Source organism: Elephas maximus, chromosome 2, assembly GCF_024166365.1.
Source record: "Elephas maximus indicus isolate mEleMax1 chromosome 2, mEleMax1 primary haplotype, whole genome shotgun sequence".
Lineage (NCBI taxonomy): Eukaryota > Metazoa > Chordata > Mammalia > Proboscidea > Elephantidae > Elephas > Elephas maximus.
The window spans coordinates 170,990,512-171,017,255 of record NC_064820.1 but is presented as its reverse complement, the minus strand read 5'-3'; the positions used below and the strand labels follow the sequence as shown (position 1 = coordinate 171,017,255).

Below are 26,744 nucleotides of genomic sequence, written 5' to 3'. Positions count from 1 at the left end.
AGACTGCCTGCCCCTCTGCCTTAAACATTCTCTGATATCCACACCTTTTATTGAACTTATCTCCTATGGGACAGAGGGGCTGCGATACCTTTTCTCAAACTGAGGAAGGTGAAGGCAGTTAAAAAAAAAAAAAAGAGCCCACCCTCTAACCAAATGCGCTTTTTCCAGCTCCCATTTGAACTGTGTATTTCCTCTAGGCTTTTTTTTTTTTTTAAGGAGATGTGGTCTACCATCTCTTCCGCCCTTTAGGAAGAATGTCGTTTTTGTTTCCAGCCCACAGGGACTCAAAAAAACTTTTCTCTTGTCTCATCACGTGCCTGGCCGGAACCAGTCGGCAGCTCTGTCACGCAATCTCATCGCCTGCCTCTCCACCCACCCGAGCAACCACTAGATTACAAGGAAGAGCGGCCGGGAGGAGAAAGCAGGCCTGAGCTCTGGCTGGAACCTCGGGGGAGCTTGGAAACAGCCGACTCCGGAGGTAAACAGGAGCTTCTGGGGGTTGCTGGGAGGGAAGCTGTTTACGAATGTCAGGACGGATCCAGGTTCATGTAAACAAGGGCGAAGTACATTTCTTGCTACCTCCACCATCCCCTTCCTTCTTCACTTACAATACAGGTTGGATTTGCCTGTGGACGAGGTCCTGGGACGTTTTCTTAGCACACCAAAACCTCCTGTGGTCCAGTCAATTCAAGCTCATAGCGACCCTAAAGGATAGAGATGAACTGTCCCCTAGGGTTTCAAAGCCTGTAAATTCTTTACAGAAGCAGACTGCCACATCTTTCTCCCACAGAGAGGCTGGTGGCCGGTGGGTTTGAATTGCCGATCTTTCCGTTAGCAGCTGACCGATTAAGCACTGCGCCAGTAGGGCACCTTAGTATACAGAATACCCTAAATGCCTCTCTCTGAGGTCTGCTCGGTCTGCCTGTGTTTATACCAAATACTGCCTCTGTTATCTTGTTTTTCTAGCAATTGACAGGTAATTACATTAACTCTGATGGACTGAGTTTGGCTTCAAAGTCATGTGAAGAAGCAGCTCCCAAGACAACACAAAAGAGGAAAATCAGACTAGAAGAGACTTTTGAGAAGCAACAACATCTAATTGCTTCTCTTCTTTAACCTGCCAGGGTCACCTGGAAAGGATGGGCAAATTACAGCAAAGTCTTAAAACACGTCTGGAGAGAGATGAGATATGGGGTGAACAACCAGTCAGAGCTGTATTGATGTAACAGACTGGAATTTATTGTCAGTGGCTCTGGTTTTAGAATTGTTGGTGGCCTACTGAAACCTATGCAAGGACCTCCACAGAGGTCATTGGGTAAGGGGCATGCAGCCAGGGTGGGCAGACGGAGGTGAACAGGAGGCCAGTGTTTTTCAGGATGCTCACTCAGGCTTTGAGGGCCTAAAGCAAGCGAGACAAGATGCAGACCTGTGTGTTGCTTCCGTTTCATGTGCAATTCCAACTAAATTTCTCTGGTTGGGATATAGAGATTCAATTCCATTTGCTAAAACAAAGTCTCAGAATATGAGTTTACTTAGGTAAAAATGTCCTTGGCAAAAAGGGGACAGGGGCTGAAAAGTTCAATAGCAAATGTTGGACTTACTCTGAGGGCAAAAAAACAACGGTTTTAATTAATTTCTCCCTTCTTTCATTTATTCAACAAATACATCCTGGGTATCGGTCACATGTCGGTAGTGTGCTGGGGGCTGTGAATCTCACAGTAAACATGAGAGGCAGGCTCTGGGCCTTGCGGGGCCTGCAGTCAAGAGGAGGAAGCAAACTCTTAAAGGGTGCAAGTGCCTTGTGGCAAAAGGAATAAAGGGAGCATTGCTAAAAGTGTTCAGAGTAAGTAGTTTTTGCCTGAAAGTTTAGCCTTTTCCATCATGTGTTCCAGCCACTCTTTTCTCTCTATAAGCCTCAGAAATGTACAGACCTTGGTCATAGCTGCCCCTCAAAACCCTCTTCACCAGAGGTTCTGACTGTGTGATTATGTTTGAGCCAATCTGCTCAGCCCTGGACTACAGACAGCAGAGCCTGAAGGCACAAGGGTTCTAGTGTTTGTGTCAGCGCTACCACAAGCCACTAGTAGCCAAAAACCTTCTTCTCCCTATGTCATTTCCCCACTTATGAAATAGTATTTGCACAATTCAAAAATCACATGTAGCACCAGGCCAAGAGTTAGAAAACCTGGATTTTTCCAGAAACCTTGTGAAATTTAGAGCATGTCATTTATGCTATCTAAGCCAATCACCTTAGTTATAAAATGGAAGGGGTAGACCAGATGACCCATGAGGTCTTTTCCTCTTGAATAAATGAGTCTAATTTCATAAACTGTTTAGGAAAAAACAATACACATGTACATAAAAATGATTTTTTTTTTACCAATAAAATGGGAACATTCATCAACAATGCTGATTATCTAGAATCTGAGAGAAAATCTGAAAGAATCAGGCTGCAGACAAATAAAATTAAGTTCTCTCTTCTCCTCCCAATCCTGCCCAATTTCCCTGTTCTATGTTCTGAGGTCATGAACATCAGATGTAGCCTCATCGTGTCATTTACCTAGATTGGAGACTCTTTAATAACGAACTTTCACAGTCAGAATCATCTGCCTTCAACAGGGCCACATTAAAATTATCTAATTTGAATAATCTCACAATGTGTCTTAAATGCCCTGAAAACTCATTGCTGTCTCGTAGATTCCGACTCATAACAACCCGATAATACAGAGTAGAACTGCCCCATAGGGTTTCCAGGGAGCGGTGGGTGGATTAGAACTCCCAGCCATTTGGTTAGCAACCGAGTTCTTAACCACTGTGCCTCCAGGGCTCCAGTTCCCTGTAAGGGGAGAATCAAATTGATATTATAAAGTGTTAGAATCTTATTTTTAATTCATTTCATTTCTTCCTCTTTCTTGAGTACATTTCCCTCCCTGAATAACTATTTCATATTCTCCTACATACCTTCTCATTTGGAAAATCAAAGTTATTTTGTATTACTTTATAAAGCAGGTCAAGAAGCATGTCTTATTCATCTTCTTATCACCTGTGTAACATCGTGTCTGGCATGCAATGTTTCTTGAAAGAATGGTTAATATTTTAGAGGAAACATGTCCCATTTTCCCTTTGTTATATATAAAAAAACTAATCCATTATCCATGGCTAATATAGGTCGGCAGTTCAAATCTACCAGGCGCTCCTTGGAAACTATATGGGGCAGTTCTACTCTGTCCTATAGGGTCACTATGAGTCGGAATCGACTCAACGGCAGTGGGTTAATACAGGTCAGTCTCATTCCTATGTGACTCTACAATCCCTGACACCCACTATATTCATCAACATCAGTACAGTTTTAGTCTCAGTTGGTATAATGGGCACTGGATTCAAATCTACCACTAAATAATTACGTAATTTAAAGCCAACTACTATTTTTATACCTTCATTTCTTCAGAAGGAAAATGGGAGTATCAGAATAGATGAGGCTAAGACAACTTGTAGTTCTTAGATGGGAGACTTCAAAGAGTAGAGGAAAAAAGAATTAGAGAGGAAACAGGAATTAAAATGTAATAATTGTAATATTTTAATATATTAAATCTTTACTAAATGTTCTAATTGATTTTATTTACCAAAAATTTTAACTTGACAAACAATGTTAAGGAACTTTGGGTGAAGACCCACCATGTTTGAGGTCTCCCTCAGAACCTTTCTGACTGACTCTGTTCACATAATGCTGAAAGCATGTCTGCAGGCAGGTAGAGAGGCACAGAGAGCAAGCTACTTTGGTATAAAATATTCAGCAGAATGACACGGTATATAGTTTAGAGGAGGCAGCCACCTAGGTAAATATCTTGGGAGATGGCATATGGGCCTACTGGCTTAGCCAAAGAATAAATGGCATGATAGGAAATGCTTCATTGCTTCTAATGAAGTCAGATGTCAGTAGATAAAAGCTGCCACTCCTACAGCCAAAAGGACCTTCCCACAACCAGAAAATAAAGTCATTTTTCCCTTTGGCCAGAACGTTTACATGGAGCAGAGGGGTCTAAAGTCAAACTTACGTAATCATCCCCTAATCACCAGTCTTAGCAACATCTCATTTCCATAAAACAGACACAATGGGCCTCAGTGCCCCACCCTGTGGGATAAATCACAGCTGCCAAGGTCAAGATCTTATTGTACTGACAGCCATACTAGTCTCTCTTGGCTTTTAATTTTGATATCTATTTATACCCAACCTACATCTCATAAAGGCTTGAAGTAGCTTCCAATAAAAGATATGTACAACAGCTACAAATAAAAAACAAAAGCTGATTAAAAATCACTAAGTACCTTTTATATTGTTTTGATGGGGTTGTGATCACAAGAAAATAGCCAGGTGCTTTAATTGCTATTGCTTTGATTTTTGAACCAAAAAAAGGAGAGGATGGAGGAGAAGAAATCATTAGGGCTCTGGTTCTTAATCATAGTTACCTTTAATAATCTAATGAAAGTGATGAATTCTGTTTTAGTCATCTAGTGCTACTATAACAGAAATACCACAAGTGGATGGCTTTAACAAAGAGAAATTTATTTCTTCACAGTAACATGGGCCAAAGTCCAAATTCAGGGCGTCAGCTCCAGGAGAAGGCTTTCTCTCTCTGTAGGCCTTCTCATCAGTCTTCCCCAAGACCAGGAGCGTCTCCGCACAGGGACCCTGGGTCCAAAGGACAGGCTCTGCTACCTGCACTGCTTTCTTGGTGGTATGCTGGCCCCCCTGTCTCTCTGCTTATTTCCCTTTCCTTTTATCTCTTGTAAGATAAAAGGTGGTGTAGGCCACACCCCAGGGAAAGTCCCTAGATCAGGGAAGTGACCTTAGTAAGGGTGTTACAATCCCACCCTAATACTCTTTAACATAAAAATATAAAATTACAATCACAAAATGGAGGACAACCACACAATACTGAGAATCATGGCCCAGCCAACTTGATACACACATTTTGGAGGGGGATATAATTCAATTCATGACAGATCTCTCTACCCTGAAAAATAAATATGGAGAAATTTGTATACAGTTTCAGGGGAGACAAAGACTTCTTGAAGCTCTTCAAGGACTGAAATTAATCTGATTTAGAGTAATTAGTTGCCATCAAATTGATTCTGACTCCTAGTGACCCTGTAGGACAAAATAGAACTGCCCCATAGGGCTTCCAAGGCTGTAACCTTTACGGAAGCAGACTGCCACATCTTTCTTCTATGGAGCGGCTGGTGGGTTCAAACCACTGACCTTTCAGTTAGTAGCTGAACGATTAACCGCTGTACCACCAGTGCTCCTTGATTTAAAGAGAGAGCGAATTACTCCAGAATCTTCAATAAAATGCTTCCTACATTGAGTTCATTTTTAAAAATTTTAAATGCGTCTGTAGTTTTCTGAATAGTTAAAATATGCTCATGGTACAAACTTCAAAAGGCACAAAAGGGCATATAGTAAAAGGATAGCCTTTCTTCTAACCCTGTTCCCCAGCCACCTCACACAATAAGCAACTACTGTAACTACTTTCTTAGATATTCTTCCAGAGATAGTCTGTTATTCTATCCATTGTTGTTGTTATTCTGTGTATTATTCTATGCATACATGAGTAGCACGCACATACCTGCACACTTGCATATGTTCCACACATTGCTTTTTTCATTTACTGGTTCTGGAGAGTACACACAGGGTTGCCTTGTTCCTTTAATAGCTGCAGAGTGTTTCGTTATTGAAGGTACTATAACTTATTTGGAACCCTGGTGGTGTAGTGGTTAAGAGCTACATCTGCTAACCAAAAGGTCAGCAGTTTGAATCTACCAGGTGCTCCTTGGAAACTCTATGAGGCAGTTCTACTCTGTCCTATAGGGTCACTATGAGTCAGAATCCACTCGATGGCAACAGACAGACAACTTATTTTAACCAATCCTCTATTGATGGGCATTTAGATTGCTTCCAATCTTGGGCCATTAAAAACAGTGTCACAGTGAACATCCTTGTACATATATCATTTTATATATACAGGATTACATCAAGAAAAAAATTCTAAGTGTAATTGAGCGTTAAATTTAACTCTGAGCCTACTGGCAGTCAAAGCAAAAACAAAACAAACAAAAAACCAAATTGCCTAATTGTCTTTGCATTCCACAAGAAAACATGCCATTTCTTCCAGGGAGCAAATCTTCTGTGCACTGATTTCTTTATAGGAATTTATCATCTGAATCCTCCCAAGTGTATTGCTTCTCTTGGGGAACTAAGCAATGGAATGAGGTATATCTTCAATGGCAGTTCTGATATTCATGTGGCAGATTCTTACATCTATCCTTGATTTAAAAAAAAAAAAAAATCAAGAAGTATAGTCTGACTAAAAATTGGGCATTCCTTGGAGATAAACTAAAACAGTGTAGGAGGGAAAGGCTCAGTTCTGTGGTTGGAGGCCATGTATCCAAGAGCATGGAGAAAGCCTGAGCATTGTCCTTCTTTAAAGATTACTTGGGTGTAGATCTGCTGTCCTACTCAGTCCTTAGCTCTGGCCCAGATCGCTAGCCCAGTACTTTCTATATGTTTTTGGAATGTTGGGTTTGTGTATCTAGACTCAGTTTCAGTTTGCATCTCCAGGGCTTACCACAGCTCCTTGCGGATAGTAAGATCTTCATAAAGGTTTGTAGAAAGAGCGGATGAGCTCCTAAAAATCCGAAGTCATGTCTCTTTAGCATTGTAAGTTCATGGCAAGGATATAAGGTGGTGATAAGACACTTAGAAAGTGTCAAAGGACAAGACTTTGACTCCTAAGGGAAGTTACTGTGGCATAGTATAGCAGGGGCCTAGAAGCTTAGAAAGCAAACAAACCAAAACTCCCCTCGGCTTTTATCCCAAGCAGGCAGTCATCTCAAAAGAAAGATCAACAGACCCTTTCACATTTCCAAACAAGCACTAAAGAGGTAAATCCATGGTGATATGAGGGCTGTCCCTGACCACAACCCATTTGCAGATATTTCGTCTCCAAATATTTCCCAGTTTGAGGTATTTCCTTTGATGCTTGGTTTCTTTCTTGTCATTAAAACTCGTGACAAGCTTAGCCTTCAAAGGTACCTAGCACTGCCACCTCCCTAGTGTTTAATGACCCATGTTTTTCAAGATTGTAGCAGCAAACTGCCAGATTGAAAATGACCCTGGGTCATACCAGGATCCTATCATTGTATAAAGGACGGATTCCTGAATGGGCCATTATTGTCCTTGGGGATCCAGGCCAAACTCAAGATCAGCCAACAGGAATTGCTCAGGACAATAGAGGCAAGAGAAAATGGTTGCTTAAAAGAGAATTATTTGGAATCCTTGTAAACCCATTTATTAGGTAACATCTGTCCTATGGGGCATGGGTCTTTGCAATAGGTTTGGGCTCAGACTTCCTGTCCTGAAATCCCTGCCCAATTATTCTTCCTCTGGAACCCTCATGTGGTACAGAATATGACTACAGAACACCTCCTACCACTCAAGTATGCAAAGTAATCCCAGCTACCTTCTTGTATTGGGACAAGGAGTGAATGCATGTAGCTTCACTCTACCACTTCTCTTTGGTTGTCATGAGAACTCGCACTGAAGCAGAAATTCCACACCTACAAGTCACAACAGGTTCCCCTACTGTCAGCCAGAAATAGATGGAGTAGGAGGAGGGAACAGGAGTGGAACAGACCCAGGGATATGGGCAGGGCCCTCTATTATCAATTGTTGTTGAGTGCCATCAAGTCAAATGCCAACCGATGTGACAGAGTAAAACTGACTCACAGGATTTTGTAAGCTACGGAAAATAGCTTTGTATAATGAAACAGATCACCAGGTCTTTTCTCCCGCAGAGCTGCTGGGTGGGTTCAAACCACCAGTATTTCCATTAGCAGCCAAGTGCTTAACCATTGTGCCACCAGGACTCCTTTTGTTGTTGTGCCTGCCTTCAAGTCTGCCCCCAACTCATGGTGACCCTGTGTACCACAGAACTAACTGCTGCCTTGTCCTGTGCCATCTCCATGACTGGTTGCAGATTGGACTGGTGTGATTCATAGGGTTTTCACTGTCTGATTTTCAGAAGTAGATCACCAGTCCTTTCTTCTTAGTCCTTAGTCTGGAAATTCCACTAAAACCTGTTCAGCATCGTAGCAACACTGATGGATGGTGGCTGCATATGAGGTATTGTGAAAAAATGGCATGAGGGTGATATCCGACCTCCTGTCTCTTCACAAGGGGGAAGGAGAATCAAGATTAGCAGCCCAAGCCTGATTCCTGAGGCGGAGGTCGGACATACCCCCTCTCTCTGCCATCTTTACCAATTCGGATGCCAACCATCCCTCCCATATATTAGAACTCTTTAATTCTCTGCTGCCTTCAATAATTCATGGATAATTCACTGCAATGGCCACGCAGAACTCACAGACATTACTCACAATTATGGGGTTTATTAAGGAAGTAACAGTTACAATTCAGGCTCAGGAACACTCAGGATACAGTTCTTCCATCAAGATAGCCTCTTCCAAAAAATAGGGATAACGCTAGGAGCCCAAATACATGGCACAAACAGTATACAAAACATTATTAACAATGCAGAAGAGAAACCAGATAACTGGGAGCTCCTACAAATCAAACACCTGTGCTCATCCAGAGACTTCTCCAAAAGAGTAAAAAGATTACCTGCAGACTGGGAGAAAGTTTTTAGCTATGACATTTCCGATCAGCGCCTGATCTCTGAAATCTACATGATACTGTAAAAACTCAACTATAAAAAGTTAAATAACCCAATTAAAAAATGGGTGAAGGATATGAACAGACATTTCACTAAAGAAGACATTCACATAGCTAACAGATACATGAGGAAATGCTCACAATCATTAGCCATTAGAGAAATGCAGATCAAAACTCCATCTCACTCCAACAAGGCTGACATTAATCCAAAAAACACGAAGTAATAAATGTTGGCAAGGTTGTGGAGAGACTGGAACACTTATACACTGCTGGTGGGAATGTAAAATGGTACAACCACTTTGGAGATCGATTTGGCGCTTCCTTAAAAAGCTAGAAATAGAACTACCGTACAATCCAGCAATCCCACTCCTTGGAATGTATTCTAGAGAAATGAGCCTTTACCCAAACAGATACATGCACACCCGTGTTCATTGCGGCAGTGTTTACAATAGCAAAAAGATGGACGCAAACAAGGTGCCCATCACCGGAGGAATGGATAAATAAATTATGGTATATTCACACAATGGAATACTACACGTCGATAAAGAACAGGGAGGAATCTGTGAAACATTTCATGACATGGAGGAACCTGGAAGGCATTATGCTGAGTAAAATTAGTCAGTTGCAAAAGGACAAATATTGTATAAGACCACTGTTATAAGAACTCGAGAAATAGTTTAAACAGAGAAGAGAATATTCTTTGATGGTTACGAGAGGGGGGAGGAGAGAGAGGGGTTTTCACTAGAGTGGGATGCAGACCTCAAATTCTGATAAAAAGACCAGACTTAATGGTCTGACTGAGACTAAAATGACCCTGGAGGTCATGGTCCCCAGACCTTCTGTTAGCCCAAGACAGGAACCATTCCCAAAGCCAACTCTTCAGACAGGGATTGGACTGGACTATGGGATAGAAAATGATACTGGTGAAGAATGAGCTTCTTGAGTCAAGTAGACACCTGAGACTATGTTGGCATCTTCCATCTGAAGGGGAGATGAGAGGGTAGAGGGGATCAGAAGCTGGCCGAATGGACATGAAAAGAGAGAGTAGAGGGAAGGAGTGTGCTGTCTCATTAGGGGGAGAGCAATTAGGAGTATATAGGAAGGTGTTTATAAATTTTTGTATGAGAGCCCAACTTGATTTGTAAAGTTTCACTTAAAGCACAATAAAAATTAAAAAAAAAAAAAAAAAGCCTCTTCCTGGCTGTGCTTGAAGGCACACCTCTCCCTGACCCTTGATCTCTGCCCAAAGGCACTCAGCTTTCTTTCTCCATGAGCTGGGAAGCCCACCATGCTGTCTCCTGCTGCTGGGTCTCTGCTGCCAGGTCTCTGCCACCGCCTATCGCTACCTTCAGTGCTACAGCTCTGTCTGTCTCCTGCTTCTTAGAGCATCTCAGCACAAGGTCCAAAGGACAAGCTTTCTGCTCCTGACTGTTCTTCCTTGGTGGTGGTGGGATCTTCTCTTTCCTGCCTCTGGGAAAGCCAGAGCCCAGCAGTATGGCAAAATTGACCATTCCCTTTGGTGGGTCACCATTACCTTATCACACAGTCCTGCCCAATCACTTGGGTGAGTTAAAAGACCATGGTTAGAAAGACCATGCAAAAGTGATCCATTGCACTGCAGGCCACCCCCGGCTTATAATTTAATGTTTAAATTGCCCGTCCCTATCAAACCAGTACTCAGAGGAGACAAGCATGCTTCTTGATCTTAAAGACTCTTCTGTTCGGGTTAGAACTTTGAGCTGTCTCCTGCTGCCGGTCTCTGCTACTACTTCTCGCTGCCTTCAGTGTTACAGCTGTCTCTCTCTGTCTCCTGCTTCTAAGAGTTTCTCAGTGCAGTGTCCAGAGAACATATTCTCTGCTCTGGCTGTTCTTCCTTGGTGATGGTGGGATCTTCTCTTTCCCGCCTCTGGGGTGGCTCATTTTGAGCCCAGCGGGATGGCAAAACTGACCATTCCTTTTAGGAGGTCACAATTACCCCAGCACACAGACCTGGCCAGTCACTTGGGTGGGAGTTACAAGACCATGGCTAGAGAGGCCACACACACACACAAAAAAATGATCTATCACACTGCAGGTACATTGGGTGATAATCGGTTATGTTGTTGTTGTTGTTTTTAGGTGCCATTGAGACAGTCCTGACTAAGCAACCCTATGTACAATGCAATGAAACACTGCCTGGTCCTGTGCCATCCTCACAATCATTCCTATATTTAAGCCCATTGTTGCAGCCACTGTGTTAATCCATCTCCTTGAGGGTTGTCTTAGTCATCAAGCACTGCTACAACAAATACCACAGGTGGATGGCTCTAACAGAGAAATTTATTCTCGTACAATCTAGAAGGCTAGAAGTCCAAATTCAGAGTGCCAGCTCCAGGAGAAGGCTTTCTCTGTCAGCTATGGGGGAAGGTCCTTGTCATCAATCTTCGCCGATTGAGAAGCTTCTCGGCTCAGGGACCCTGGGTCCAAAGGATGTGCTGTTTTCCTGGCTCTTGTTTCTTGGTGGTATGAGGTCCCGGTGTCTCTCTGCTCACTTCTCTCCTTTATATCTCAAAAGAGATTGACTTAAGACACAACCTAATCTTGTAGATTGAGTCCTGCCTCATTAACATAACTGCTGCTAATCCCACTTCATTGACATTATAGAGGTAGGATTTACAACACATAGGAAAATCACATCAGGTGACAAAATGGTGGACGGTCACACCGTACGGGAAATCATGGCCTAACCAAGTTGATACACGTGTGTGGGGGACACAATTCAGTCCATAACAAGAGTCTTCCTCTTTTTCACTGACTCTCTGCTTTAGCAACCATGATGTCCTTCTTCAGGAACTGGTTCCTCCTCATAACATGTCCAAAATATATGAAACCAAGTCTTGCTGTCCTTGTGTCTAAGGAGCATTCTGGCTCTGCTTCTTCCAAGACAGATTAGTTCTGCTGGCAGTCATGGTATATTCAGTATTCTTTGCCAACTCCATAATTCAAAGGCATCAATTTTTCTTCAGTCTTCCTTACTCCTTGTCCAGCTTTCACGTGCCTATGAGGTGATTGAAAATACCATGGCTCGGGCCAGGCACATCTTAGTCCTCAAAGTGACATCTTTGCTTTTGAACACTTTACAGAGGTCCTTTGCAGCAGATTTGCCTAATGCAATACATCGTTTGATTTCTTGACTGCTGCTCCCATAGGCATTGATGGTGGGTCCAGTAAAATGAAATTTCGGTAACTTCAGTATTTTCTCCATTTAACACAATATTACTTATTGGTCTAGCTGTGAGGATTTTTGTTTTCTTTATGTTCAGGTGCAATCCCTACTGAAGGCTGTAGTTCTGGTCTTCATCATTAAGTGCTTCAAGTCCTTTTCACTTTCAGCAAGCAAGGTTCTATCATCTGTATAATGCAGGTTGTTAATGAGCCTTTCTCCAATACTGATGCTGCATTTTTCTTCATATAATCCATCTTCTTGGATTATTTGCCCAGCATACAGATTGAATAAGTATGGTGAAAAGATACAACCTTGGCACACACCTTTCCTGATTTTAAACCACACAGTATTCCCTTGTTCTGTTCAAACAACTGCCTCTTGGTCTACGTACAGGTTCCTGATGAGCACAATTAAGAGTTCTGGAATTTTGATTCCTTACAGTGTTATCCATAATTTGCTATGATCCACACAGTTGAATGCCTTTGCATAATCAATAAAACACAGGTAAACATCTTTCTGGTATTCTGTTTCAGCCAAGATCTAGCTGACATCAGCAATGATATCCCTTGTTCCATATCCTCTTCTGAATCCAGCTACAATTTCTGACAGTTCCCTGTGGATGTATTGCTGCAACTGTCTTTGAATTATCTCCAGCAAAATTTTACTTGCATGTGATACTAATGATATTGGACTTCGTCAAATATCAGCTGCTCAAACGTGGATGAATTTACATTTGGATTCTCAATTCTGTTCCATTGGTCTATGTATCTGTTGTTGTACCAGAACCAGGCTGCTTTGAATACTGTGGTGGTATAATATGTTCTAAAATCAGGTAGTGTGAGGCCTCCCACTTTGTTCTTCTTTTTCAATAATGCTTTACTTGTCCGGGGCCTCTTTCTCTTACATGTGAAGTTGGTGATTTGTTTCTCCACCTCATTAAAGAATGTCATTGGAATTTGGATCAGAATTGCATTCTATCTATGGATCGCTTTGGGTTGTTGTTGTCGTTAGGTGCTGTTGTGTCGGTTCATACTCAAAGTAATCCTATGCACGACAGAACGAAACACTGCCCGGTCTTGGGCCATCCTTACAGTCGTTATGCTTGAGCTCATTGTTGCAGCCACTGTGTCAATCCACCTCATTGAAGGTCTTCCTTTTTTCCGCCAACCCTGTACTCTGCCAAGCATGATGCCCTTCTCCAGGGACTGAGCCCTCCTGACAACATGTCCAAAGTATGTAAGACACAGTCTCGCTATCCTTGCCTCTGAGGAGCATTCTGGCTGCACTTCTTCCAAGACAGATTTGTTCGTTCTTTTGGCAGTCCATGGTATATTCAATATTCTTCGCCAACACCACAATTCAAAGGCGTCAACTCTTCGGTCTTCCTTATTCATTGTCCAGCTTTCACATGCATATGACGCGACTGAAAATGCCATGGCTTGGGTCAGGCGCACCTTAGTCTTCAGGGTGACATCCTTGCTCTTCAACACTTTAAAGAGGTCCTTTGCACCAGATTTACCCAATGCAATGCGTCTTTTGATTTCTTCACTGCTGCTTCCATGGCTGTTGATTGTGGATCCAAGTAAAATGAAATCCTTGACAACTTCAGTCTTTTCTCCGTTTATCATGATGTTGCTCGTTGGTCCAGTCGTGAGGATTTCTGTTTTCTGTATGTTGAGGTGCAATCCATACTGAAGGCTGTGGTCTTTGATCTTCATTAGTAAGTACTTCAAGTCCTCTTCACTTTCAGCAAGCAAGGTTGTGTCATCTGCGTAACGCAGGTTGTTAACGAGCCTTCCTCCAATCCTGATGCACCGTTCTTCTTCATATAGTCCAGGTTCTCATATTATTTGCTCAGCATACAGATGAAATAGGTATGGTGAAAGAATATAACCCTGATGCACACCTTTCCTGACTTTAAACCAATCAGTATCCCCTTGTTCTGGCCGAACAACTGCCTCTTGATCTATGTAAAGGTTCCTCATGAGCACAATTAAGTGTTCTGGAATTCTCATTCTTCGCAGTGTTATCCATAGTTTGTTATGATCCACACAGTTGAATGCCTTTGCATAGTCAATAAAACACAGGTAAACATCCTTCTGGTATATTCTCTGCTTTCAGCCAGGACCCATCTGACATCAGCAATGATATCCCTGGTTCCACATCCTCTTGTGAAACCAGCCTGAATTTCTGGCAGTTCCCTATCAATATACGGCTGCAGCTGTTTTTGAATGATCTTCAGCAAAATTTTGCTTGTGTGTGATATTAATGATATTGTTCTATCATTTCCACATTCGGTTGGATCACCTTTCTTGGGAATAGGCATAAATACGGATCTCTTCCAGTCAGTTGGCCAGGAAGCTGTCTTCCATATTTCTTGGCATAGACGAGTGAGCACCTCCAGTGCTGTATCTGTTTGTTGAAACATCTCAATTGATATTCCATCAATTCCTGGAGCCTTGTTTTTTGCCAATGCCTTCAGAGCAGCTTGGACTTCTTCCTTCAGTATCATCGGTTCCTGATCATATGCCACCTCTTGAAATGGTTGAATATTGACTAATTCTTTTTGGTATAATGACTGTGTATTCCTCCCATCTTCTTTTGATGCTTCCTGTGTCATTTAATATTTTCCCCCATGGAATCCTTCACTATTGCAACTCAAGGCCTGAATCTTTTCTTCAGTTATTTCAGCTTGAGAAACACTGAGCGTGTTCTTCACTTTTGGTTTTCCATCTCCAGCTCTTTGCACATGTCATTATAATACTTTGCTTTGTCTTCTCGAGACACCCTTTGAAATTGTCTGTTCAGTTGTTTTACTTCCTCAATTCTTCCTTTTGCTTTAGCTGCTCGATGCTCAAGAGCAAGTTTCAGAGTCTCCTCTGACATCCATCTTGGTCTTTTCTTTCTTTCCTGTCTTTTCAGTGACCTCTTGCTTTCTTCATGTATGATGTCCTTGATGTCATTCCACAACTCGTCTGGTCTTCGGTCGCTAGTGTTCAATGTGTCAAGTCTATTCTTAAGATGGTCTCTAAATTCAGGTGGGATATACTCAAGGTCATATTTTGGCTCTCGTGGACTTGCTCTGATTTTCTTCAGTTTCAGCTTGAACCTGCATATGAGCAATTGATGGTCTGTTCCACAGTCGGCCCCTGGCCTTGTTCTGATTGATGATATTGAGCTTTTCCATCGTCTCTTTCCACAGATGTAGTCAATTTGATTTCTGTGTGTTCCATCTGGTGAGGTCCATGTGTATAGTTGCTGTTTATGTTGGTGAAAGAAGGTATTCGCAATGGAGAAGTCGCTGGTCTTGCAAAAGTCTATAATTCGATCTCTGGCATTGTTTCTATCACCAACTAGTATTTTCCAACTACTGATTCTTTTCATTTCCAACTTTTGCATTCCAGTCGCCAGTAATTATCAGTGCATCTTGATTGCATGTTCAGTTAATTTCAGACTGCAGCAGCTGATAAAAATCTTCTATTTCTTCATCTTTGGCCCTAGTGGTTGGTGCGTAAATTTGAATAATAGTTGTATTAAGTGGTCTTCCTTGTAGGCATATGGATATTATCCTATCACTGACAGCATTGTACTTCAGGATAGATCTTGAAACATTCTTTTTGATGATGAGTGCAACACCATTCCTCTTCAAGTTGTTGTTCCCAGCATAGTAGACTATATGATTGTCCAATTCAAAATGGCCAATACCAGTCCACTTCAGCTCACTAATGCCTAGGATATCGATGTTTATGTGTTCCATTTTGTTTTTGACGATTTCCAATTTTCCTAGATTCATACTTTGTACATTCCAGCTTCCGATGATTAATGGATGTTTGCAGCTGTTTGTTCTCATTTTGAGTCGTGCCACATCAGCAACTGAAGGTCCCAAAAGCTTACTCCATCCACGTCATTAAGGTCGACTCTACTTTGAGAAGGCAGCTCTTCCCCAGTTGTCTTTTAAGTGCTTTCCAACCTGGGGGTCTCATCTTCCAGCACTATATCAGACAGTGTTCTGTTGGTATTCATAAGGTTTTCACTGGCTAATGTTTTTCAGAAGAAGACTGCCGGGTCCTTCTTCCTAGTTGGTCTCAGCCTGGAAGCTCAGCTGAAACCTGTCCTCCATGGGTGACTCTGCTGGTATCTGAATACCAGTGGCATAGCTTCCAGCATCACAGCAACACACAAGCCCCCACAGTATGACAAACTGACAGACACTTGGGGTAGAATAGACATTTTTACAATGTTGAGTCTTTCTATCCATGAGCAAGGTATGTTTTTCCACTTATGTAGGTCACTTTCAGTTTCTTGCAGTAGTGTCTTGTAGTTTTCTTTGTATAGGTCTTTTACATCTCTGGTTAGATTTATTCCTAAGTGTTTTATCTTCTTGGGGGCTACTGTAAATGGTACTGATTTGGTGATGTCCTCTTCGATGTTCTCTTTGTTGGTGTAGAGAAATCCAACTGATTTTTATATGTTTATCTTGTATCCTGATACATTGCTGAAGTCTTCTATTAGTTCTGGTAGTTTTCTTATGGATTCTTTGGGATTTTCTGTGTATAAGATCACATCATCTGCAAGAAGGGATACTTTTACTTCTTCCTTACCAATTTGGATGCCCTTTATTTCTTTTTCTTGCCTTATTGTTCTGGCTAGGACCTCCAGCACAGTGTTGAATAAGAATGGTGATAAAGGGCATCCCTGTCTGGTTCTCCTTCTCAGGGGGAATGCTTTCAGGCTCTCTATTTAGGATGATGTTGGCTGTTGGCTTTGTATAAAAGCATTATGTTGAGGAATTTCCTTTCTATTCCTATTTTGCTGAGAGTTTTTATCATGAGTGGTTGTTGGACTTTGTCAAATGCCTTTTCTTCACCAATTGATAAGATCTTGTGGTTCTTGTCTTTTGTTTTATGTGATGGATTACATTGATCATTTTTCTAATGTCAAATCATCCCTGCATACCTTTTATGAATCCCACTTGGTCATGGTGAATTATTTTTTTGATATGTTGTTGAATTCTATTGGCAAGAGTTTTGTTGAGGATTTTTATGTCTGTGTTCATGAGGGATATTGGTCTGTAATTTTCTTTTTTTGTGGTGTCTTTATCTGGTTTTAGTATCAGAGTTTTGCTGGCTTTATAGAATGAGTTCAGGAGTATTCCATCCTTTTCTATGCTCTGAAATACCTTTAGTAGTATCGGTGTTAGAATTCTCTAATGAGTCCATCAGGGCTGGTTTTTTTTTTTTTTTTATTATTGGGAGTTTTTAAATGATCTCTTCAATCTCTTCTATTCTTATAGGTTTATTTAGTTATTCTACCTCTGTTTGTGTTAGTTTAGGTAGGTAGTGTGTTTCTAGAAATTCCATTTCCTCTAGGTTTTCAAATTTGTTGGAGTACAGTTTTTCATGGTATTTCTGTTATGATTCTTTTAATTTCAGTTGAGTCTGTTGTGATATCACCCATCTCATTTCTTATTCAGATTATTTGCTTCCTCTCCTGTTTTTCTTTTGTCATTTTGGCCAGTGGTTTACCAATTTCGTTGATCTTTTCAAAGAACCAACTTTTGGTGTTGTTAACTCTTTCCATTGTTTTTCTATTCTCTATTTCATTTATTTCTGCTCTAATTTTTATTATTCCCCTTCTTCTGGTGCCCATGGGGTTCTTTTGCTGCTCTTTTTCTATTAGTTCGAGTTGTAGGATTAATGCTTTGATTTTGGCCCTTTCTTCTTTTTGGATGTGTGCATTTGTTGGTATAAATTGACCTCTGAGGACTGCTTTTGCTGTGTCCCAAAGGTTCTGGTAGGATGTATTTTCATTCTCATTTGATTCTGTGAATTTCTTTATTCTGTTCTTGATTTCTTTTATAACCCAGTAGTTTTTGAGCAAAGTGTTGTTCAGCTTCTATGTATTTGATTTTTTTTTTTCCCCTTGCTTTTTCTGTTATTGATTTCCACTTTTATGGCTTTATGATCAGAAAAGATGCTTTGTAATATTTTGATGTTTTGGATTGTGTTAAGGCTTGCTTTGTGACCTAATATGCATCTTGATTGCAGGTTTGATCAATTTCAGACAGCAGAAGTTGGTGAAAATCTTCAATTTCTTCATCTTTGGTATTAATGGTTGGTGCATAAATTTGAATAGTTGTATTATTAACTTTTCTTCCTTGTAGGCATATAGATATTATCCTGTCACTGACTGTGTTGTACTTCAGGATAGATCTTGAAATGTTCTTTTTGACAGTGAATGCAATGCCATTCCTCTTCAACTTGTCATTCCTGGCATAGACGACCATATGATCGTCCGATTCAAAATGGCCAACACCTGTCCATTTCAGCTCACTAATGACAAGGATATCAATCTTTATGGGTTCCATTTCATTTTTGATGACTTCCAGTTTTCCTAGATTCATACTTTGTGCATTCCACATTCCATTTATTAACGGATGTTTGCAGCTGTTTCTTTTCATTTTGAGTCATGCCACATCAGCAAATGAAGGTCCTGAAATCTTTATTCCATCCACATCATTAAGGCCGACTCAACTTTGAGGAGCAGCTCTTTCCCAGTCATATTTGCGTGCCTTCCAAACTAAGGCGCTCATCTTCCAGCACTGTATCAGACAGTATTTTACTGCTATTCATAAGGTTTTCACTGGCCAATTTTTTTTTTTTAGAAGTAGACCGCTAGGTCGTTCTTCCTAGTCTGTCTTTGTCTGGATGCTCTGCTGAAACCTGTCCACCATGAGTGACCCTGCTGATATTTGAAATACTGGTGGCATAGCTTCCGGCAACACGCAAGCTACCACAGTACGACAAACTAACAGATGGGTGGTGGATGATCAGTTATAGTGTGGCTGAAACCCATTTTCTGTCTCCATGTGGAAGTTCGGTCTACTCAACACCAAACATCCTAGTTACTTTTCCTAAGTTAGATGCCATCTCCCTGGCTGGGTATCAAATATCCCAGTATTTCTCTCTGAGAGGCTTTTCCTCAAACCTGACTGTGCTTCTCTTCTGCTGTAAGATAATTCACATTGGAAGTAGTGGTGGTGAGCACCTTGCTTATCATTTCCTTCTGGTGTCCTACCTCCTGAAACACTTGAAGTACTTAGTAGGTCATCATGCCCTCTTCCTTTCTCCAGCCTAAGTGATCTCCAAGAAATAGGAGCCTTAGCTGGTAAAAATATATCTGGAGTAATAAAGCCAAGTACAATCTCACAAAAATAAAATATCCCTGAAGAGGAAGATTAACGGTATAAAGTCCAGCTTGAAAATTAGGTCCTGATTCTGGCTGTGCCACTTGTCACTTGTAAACTTTGGGACCTGACCTGCCTTTATCTAGGTTACTTCATCTTTGTCATCTGGCATGATCAGATGATCTGTAAGCTCCTCTTTAGCCAGGTTATAGCACTATCCGAGAGGGAGTAGCAAATGGGTTAATGTGCCGAGTCCTTCGTTTTGGCAAGGATGTAGAAAAATTGGAATTCTTATATGTCACTGTTGGGAATGTAAAATATTGCATCAACATTGAAAAACAGGCAGTTTCCGGAATGGTTAAATATAGAATTACCGTATGGCGCAGCAATTCCAGTATTAGACATATATCCAAGAGAAATGAAAACATGTCCACACCAAAACTTTTACATAAATGTTCATAGCAGCATTATTCCTAAGAGCCAAAAAGTGGAAAGAATGCAAGTGTTCATCAGCTGAGGAACAGATAAACAAAATGTATTGTATTCATACAATGGAATATTATGCAGCCGTAAAAAAAGAATGAAGTTCTGATATATGCTACAACATAGGTGAACTTTGGAAACATTATGCTAAGTGACATAAGCCAGACACCAAAGAACAAATACTGTATGATTCCGTTTAAACAAAATGTGCACAATAGGCAAATCTGTAGATTAGTGATTGCCTGGGGCTGGAGGCAATGGGGAGCGGGATGGGGAACTATGATTAAGGGGTACAGGATTTTTCTGGGGAATAACAAAATTGTTCTAAAATTAACTATGGTGATGGATACGCAACTCTATGAAAATACTGAAAGCCATTGTATACTTTAAATAGGTAAATTGTATAGTATGTGATTTATAGCTCAATAGAGATTTTTTAAAAAGGAGGGAAGAAATATAATTTTAAAGCCTCCTTAGCTCCACCAGCACAGCATGTAGACTTTTGGGTTTTTGCCATCTGGTGGGCGAGAAATAGTATTTTTGTGTTGTCTTCATATTTCTGTTTTTATGAGGGAGGTTGAGCATCTGTTCAGTTCAAAGGGCATTTATATTGGTATCTTTTTACCATATACTAAATTCCCAAATTTCTGGAGTTTCTATTATATTACATATATCAGCCTATTCATATGCAAGCACCACAATCTTAAGTATTAAAGCTTTATAATAAAATAGCAGAATACCAAACAAAGTCAAGCAGGTGGTAACTCAGGGCCAGAATGGGTCCTCCCACCAAACACATGCCACTGTTCAGGGCTGCCACCTTCCCCGAAAAGTCACAGGACCATTTCCAATGTGGAGAAACACTTGGCATGTGTTACAAAATAATAGGAACACCAAGAAATGTGATAAAGAAGAAAAGGCTAAACAAGGCCAGGATTAAAAAGGTCATTCAGAAAGCCATATAGAAGTTGCAGGAATACTTCTAAAGATACAATCCATCATTAAAACTATGCAATTAATTTCTTGAGAATAAGGGCTAGGGATGATGCTGTAGGAGGCAGAGTTCAAACTACAGCAAGGACAAGCAAAGTGAAGACCTTGACAGGTATGGTCAGGTCTATGGATGCTACATTATATAGAGTATGAACCTGGAAAAAAGGGCCTTCCTTGATGGACAAATCCGAACATCAGTTTGCCACACTTGATGTTCAAACTCAACGAACAGAAGACACAATGAAGAGCACTATAACCCTACCACCACCACAAAACCAAGATCTGTTCCTCTAAAAAATGGCAGATGATGCTGGCCTTGACCTCACTATGGGGTCATCATAGGCTCAGACAGACTGCGTTGGTACAAGTGTTGCTTTGACAAAATGGAATGAACTGTCCCAGAGGCTTGTCCACTTCAGTGATCGAGTGTAATTTAAAGAGTGGTGCTACTGTTTGTTTCTCTTCTGAAATATTCCTTGTGTGTCTGTGTACATACGTTGTACCTGAGTGGCACTGGAAACACTGTCTGTACCAGAAGGCTTCTTTGTCTACAGTGCTTTCTTTCTTTTAGCTTGCTGTACTTTGCCAATACATTGGAAAATCTCAGAAACCAGACTTTATAGTTCTGTAGAGCATGTATAAAAGTGTGAGGGTCATATTTTTATAGATACCTGACAGAACTAACATTAGCTAGTTACATATGAAATATCTTCTTCAAAAGTTAGGTCAAAATGCTGGTAACAAACAAAACAAACAAAACAGAAACAACCAAACAACCCTTTAATAACAAAGTATTATGTAATCTATTTAGAATAAAGGTTTCTTGTGTTTTAATTCAAAGTAGTTTTTAATCTCTGTACTCCTTGATTTGTGATGCATAAAAATGAAAGCAGGGAAAAGCACATTGACCTCAAATGCTCACATGACCAAGCACCTCATTCAGCGTATACAGTGGACAATGCTATTTTTTGTGGGTTTTGTTTGTTTTTACCATCTATTTTTTTTTTATGCAGAAATACAGGTTTTTAACCTGTGTTCAGCAGCTGTTAAGTTTAACATTGGAATTTTTATCCAGTAGTCTAATGACTACAGTTTTTTAAGGTTTTTGTTTGATAATTTTCCTTGACTAACCAGAAGAATTCTGCAACATCACATTAGAAAATAAAAATGAGCAAACCTTAATTGCTCCATTTGTTAAATATCAGTTTCAGTAAGATTGTCAGAAAGATGTATCCTTTCACACTTTCAAATGAAGTTCTCAAACACCTTCCTAGTGATTCTTCTTCTAGACAATCCTTGTTGCTCTGCATTTTAAAAGGAGGTTAATTTGCATGGGATTTGCACACTCACTTTTCCATAGAACTGTTGATTGGTTTTAGAAAATCTTGGCCAGCGTTTTTAAATCAACTCGTTAGAATTACTCTTAAATTCTGGTTAAATATGTTCATTCTTTTATCTTAAAGCAACAACCCTTTAATAGCTAGAAGAAATTAAGTGGGAATAAATACGTTTTTTAAAAAACCTTATTTTTTACAGTTGGTAGACCAAGCGTTCCTAGCCTACTCTCCCACACCCCACTACTCTCCCTTTCTGGCATTTTCCTGGCTATTTTTGCTTATTTCCCCATATAAATTTTAGAATCAATTTGTCTGGTTCTGGAGAGGGGGAGGACTTTTTGGTATTTATATTGAGATAACTTTGAATTTGCAAATTAATGCAGGGAAAATTGCTGTCTTCTGTGATGCTGCATCTTCTTACCCAATTACATGGTTTATTTTTGTGTTTGTTCAAGTCCACTTTTGTGTCCTTCAGGAGTATTTTAAAGTTCTTCTCATATAGGTTTTGCACATTTCTTTAAGTTTATTATTAGTTTAGCTTTTTTTTCTTGTCTCATCTATTATTTCTTCTAACTAGTTATAGATATGTAAAGAATATTGATTTCTGAGCCTTAATTTTATATCTTGCTACTGGTGGCCAATTGCCATGTAGTCAGCTCCAGTCCCATGTTTGTCACATTAGAACAGTGCTCCATAGAGTTTGCAATGGCTCATTTTTCAGAAATATATTACCAGACTTTTCTTCCAAGGCATCTCTGGGTGGACTTGAACCTCCAGTCTTGCAGTTACCCAGGGACCGCCAATGAAGGATACACAAATAAGACACAGACCCTACCCTCGTGGAGCTAACCACACACCTGCAGAGATCAGTCCTGTGCTGTGTTTGGCCTCAGAACAACCCTGAATGATGGGCACTATTTTTATTCCCCTTTTTACAACTAAGGAAACAGGCAGGATCAGAGAAGATAATTTGACCAAGGTCACACAACTAGTAGGTGATACGTACAATTGAGATTTGACCTTGAGAAAGATGTCAGCCCAAGGTTCACTGTCTTAATGACTTCTGTATATAAACTTATCTATGGAGTCCTGGTGGCACAGTGGTTAAGAGCTCAGGCTGCTACCCAAAAATGGTTGGCAGTTCTAATCCATCAGCCACTCCTTGGAAACGCTGTGGGGCAGTGCTGCTCTGTCCTATAGAGTTGCTTTGAGTCGGAATCAACTCAACAGCCGTAGGTTATAGAGTCATCAAAGGAGCCCTGGTGGTACTTGGCTGCTAACTGAAAGGTCGGCGGTTGGAACCCACCAGCCGCTCTGCTGGAGAAAGATATGGCAGTCTGCTTCTGTAAAGAGTACAGCCTTGAAAACCCCATGGGGAAGTTCCACTGCAGTGGGTTTGGTTTTTTTGAATGGGGTTGTCATGAGTTAGAATCAACTGAACAGCATGTACATCATGAATAGTCTACCAAGCACTTTCCTTTTAGTGAGCATTATGAATCTAGCCCGTGTGTGTGGTAACTGGACTTCACAGTGGTTAAGAAAGCTGGCCAAGTAAGTCTTGGGCAGAACCTGGCTCATAGTTCATTGGTGCCATAGATGAGGGATAGTTTGGTAGAGTGAGGGCTCAGAGGACAGAGTTCTTCTGACAGAGGGAGTACAGAGGTAGAAAGTCAAGCTATTCAAAAGCAGATTCTAGCACAATCCATTTATTAGAAAGCCAGTTCTAGGTAGACAGAAGTCCCATTCCCAGCCCCCTGACTCATGTTACTGAGGCGCAGACCTCACTCCAGACCAACTCAGGCAGAATCTCCAAAGGTGGGGCCCTGGCAGGGAGTTTTGTAAACTCCGCAGGTGATTTTAATGAGTGGAGGATCACTGTTAGCCTAGCCAAGTTCACCTTGACTTCCCTGGTTGCTTGTGAAAACCACATTCAGGCTCACCTGTGCTTTCTTATTCCAGATGAAAGGAGAAGCTGGAAGTATGCTACACAATGAGAAGCCAAAGCAGGTAAACGTCAGCACCCTACCCACCAAACTGCTGAGAAGGTAGCCAGTGGCTCTTTCCATACCTGCAGTTGCCTGAGGTCTCCCCCAGGGTTTCGGGGTGGTTGGCATGGGGGACGTGCTCCTTTCAGTAGCTGGGCAGAGACCACTGGACTTCAAACTTCCTTATACCCCAAGCCCCTTTGCCTACATGAGAGAGTGCATATGTACAAAGCCTGATAACTGTCCCACCATCATTCCTGGCCTATCTGCTGCAACACTTAGAATACCCCCAAGCCCCAGGCCTCGAGAACCACCCCTTCAGTAAAGTCTCTGGAGACAACAGAGGCCCACTGGGGCCTGGAAACAAACAGAGCCTGGGAACCAGCTCTTGACCCCAGTAACTTCTGCCCTGCATGTTCCCGTGCGTCACAGGAGACCTTTGTCCTGTTTATAATCCTTTCCTTTTGCCTGGGCACCTGGAGAGATGAGGAAACACCACCATCCCTGGAAAAATATTTTAATCCTGTACGTGAAGTTGGGGCTTTTAATTTGACTGTTTAGTTTAATTAAGAAGATGAAAAATTACTCAAAAGATTAGCTAGTAAGCTTAGGGGGCAGTGAGTTTATGTTATGGAGGAGGAACAACTCGAAAAAGGAGGATGAGAAGAGTTACACAACTCGAAGAATGTAATTAATGTCACTGAATGGTACATGTAGGAACTGTTGAATTAGTGTATGTTTTGCTGTGTATATACACAACAACAAGAATAAATTATTAAAAAAAGATAAAAAATTAAATTCAGAAGAGGAAAAATTCCCAGTGAGTCTGGAAAAATTCCTGAAAAGGACCCTCAGAATCCAAAAAAAGAAGAAAAATTGCAAAAGCTCCAGGTAACCAGACTGGCATACTTGGGGTGACCTCTGGCCCATGTTTAAAAAAAAAAAAAAAAAATTCACATTCTCTGATTGGTATGGGCAATCTAGCCCTCAAGAAAAAGAGAGGGAGGAAGAGAAAGAGAGCGAACTTGCTTTCAGAGCTCAGGATCCTGATGAGCACTGGTCCTCCAAAAGCTTTTTACTGGTCATGGAAAATAACTGACTTTTTGGTTATTTGATAAGACATGGAACAGGGTAATGTAGAGAAGAAATGATTCAGCACAGATTCACGTTGTTCAGAATGGAGCAATCAAAACACAGCTGTGCACCTTCAGATCTCAAGTCTGGGTTAAAACGTAGTATCCTATTAGATCACTTCCCCCAGGACAATCCCCCTTGCCTTCTGTACATTAGCTAACTGCAGAGAAGCCCCAGGTGCACACCTTTTGGGACTACCAGCTCCAGTTCTTTGCATTGAAAGAAGATGAGCAGACCTCATTTGGCTCAGAAACACATCATGTGAATGTGATGTGTGTGACTCTTGACCAGCCTGCAGCCCCAGGTAATCTCCCTGGAAGGCAGAGCAATAATAAAAGGCAGGACATGTGTTCATTCACTCTCCTTCAAGGGCAAGAAGGTGGTGTGGGGATGGGAAAATAAGGCCTGGCCTATGAACTCAGTGAAGTTCCTATGGCTGGGCAGGATTTCCTTATCCAGGATTCTGCAGCTCTTTCAAGGACAGCTGTTTGCCACCTGGCCTGCCCGTTGGAATCGCCTGGGGAGGTTTAAAAACCATGGCAGGCCAGGCCTGACCTCCAGAGACTCCTGTAGTTGGGTTGGGAAGGAACCTGAGCATAGGGATTTTAAAAAGTGCCCAGGTGATTCCAGTGTGCAGTTCATGGGTCTCTGAGTCAGCCAGACGCAGTGAAAGCTCTGCCTGTCCTCCTCTGAATGATACAATTGGCTGCTAATTTCTCTGGAATCAGGTGAGTTCTTTTCCCTGCCCCAACCCCAAGCTCTAATTTTCATAAGCACATATACAGCCAGAGAGCTCGTGGTAAGGAAGAGCCTCCCACAGAAGCTGGGAACAGGCCAGCAGATGGGAACAGGCCAGCAGATGGGTGTTGGCCTGGTTGAGATCCTAATCTGCATCACTCCTGCTCTGCCTCAGCAGCAAGCTGGGTATGAAGACAGGAGGCTCACTGGGGCCTGACACTTTCTTGTTCTGACCTAGGAGGGACACATCTGGGGTTCCATGAGAAGGACAGCTTTCATCCTAGGCTCTGGTCTTCTCTTGTTAGTGGCCTTATGGAACTCAGTCACGTGGTGAGTCTGCCTGGCCCCATTTTAACTCAGGACCTGGGGGTAATGTGGTGGTGGTCTGGGGGGAGAGTATGGAGTGAGGGGCTGTCTGCCCACCAGTCTTCACCCAGCAACCTCAATGGTTTTTCTTCCAAGGCACCTGCAGAGATTTTGGGGTGCTTCTGGCTTCTTTTGGCAAGCCCAGTGGGAAAGGCTGCTGTCTACATTTGAAGGGAAGGAGTGGATCCTTTTCTTTATAGGTGAGGCTGGCAGATCACTAATTCTTAGGGTTTGGGTACATGGTTGTAGCTTAATTCTTTTTCTATTGTTTTGTTCTCTACTTTGGGACTTCTCGGTTCATTATTCCAAGAAATGAGGATTTGAACTTTAAAAATGTGGTAACCGCAAAGACTGTTAAAATTGTGGGCAATTTGGAAACAGGACGTCTAAGGAAAGGAGCTGAGATGTTGAAAGAAAGAAAAGAAATGGCTTGTATAAAATGAATGCACTTAAAGCAACAATCCTACTTATAGCTGTAGCCCCATGAGAGCAGAGAGGTGCTCTATCTTGTCGGAAGCTGGGTCCCCTGTACCTGGTCCAACCAAGCTCTCAGTGTTTGACACAAGTAGTCACTCAGTATATATTT

At 41.5% G+C, this 26,744-nt stretch overlaps 1 protein-coding gene across 1 annotated transcript in view; it reads left to right on the top strand.

The window, feature by feature from the left end:
• Positions 1 to 317: 317 nt before the first annotated feature.
• The window catches only part of FAXDC2 (fatty acid hydroxylase domain containing 2), a 35,696-nt gene continuing 9,269 nt past the window's right edge, over positions 318 to 26,744 (top strand). Inside the window, exons 1-4 of the mRNA XM_049874179.1 lie at positions 318 to 478; positions 23,895 to 23,942; positions 26,031 to 26,122; positions 26,255 to 26,358. Of these exons, the coding sequence (XP_049730136.1) occupies positions 23,895 to 23,942; positions 26,031 to 26,122; positions 26,255 to 26,358 (244 nt within the window). The 5' untranslated portion in view covers positions 318 to 478. The remainder of the gene's footprint in view (positions 479 to 23,894; positions 23,943 to 26,030; positions 26,123 to 26,254; positions 26,359 to 26,744) is intronic.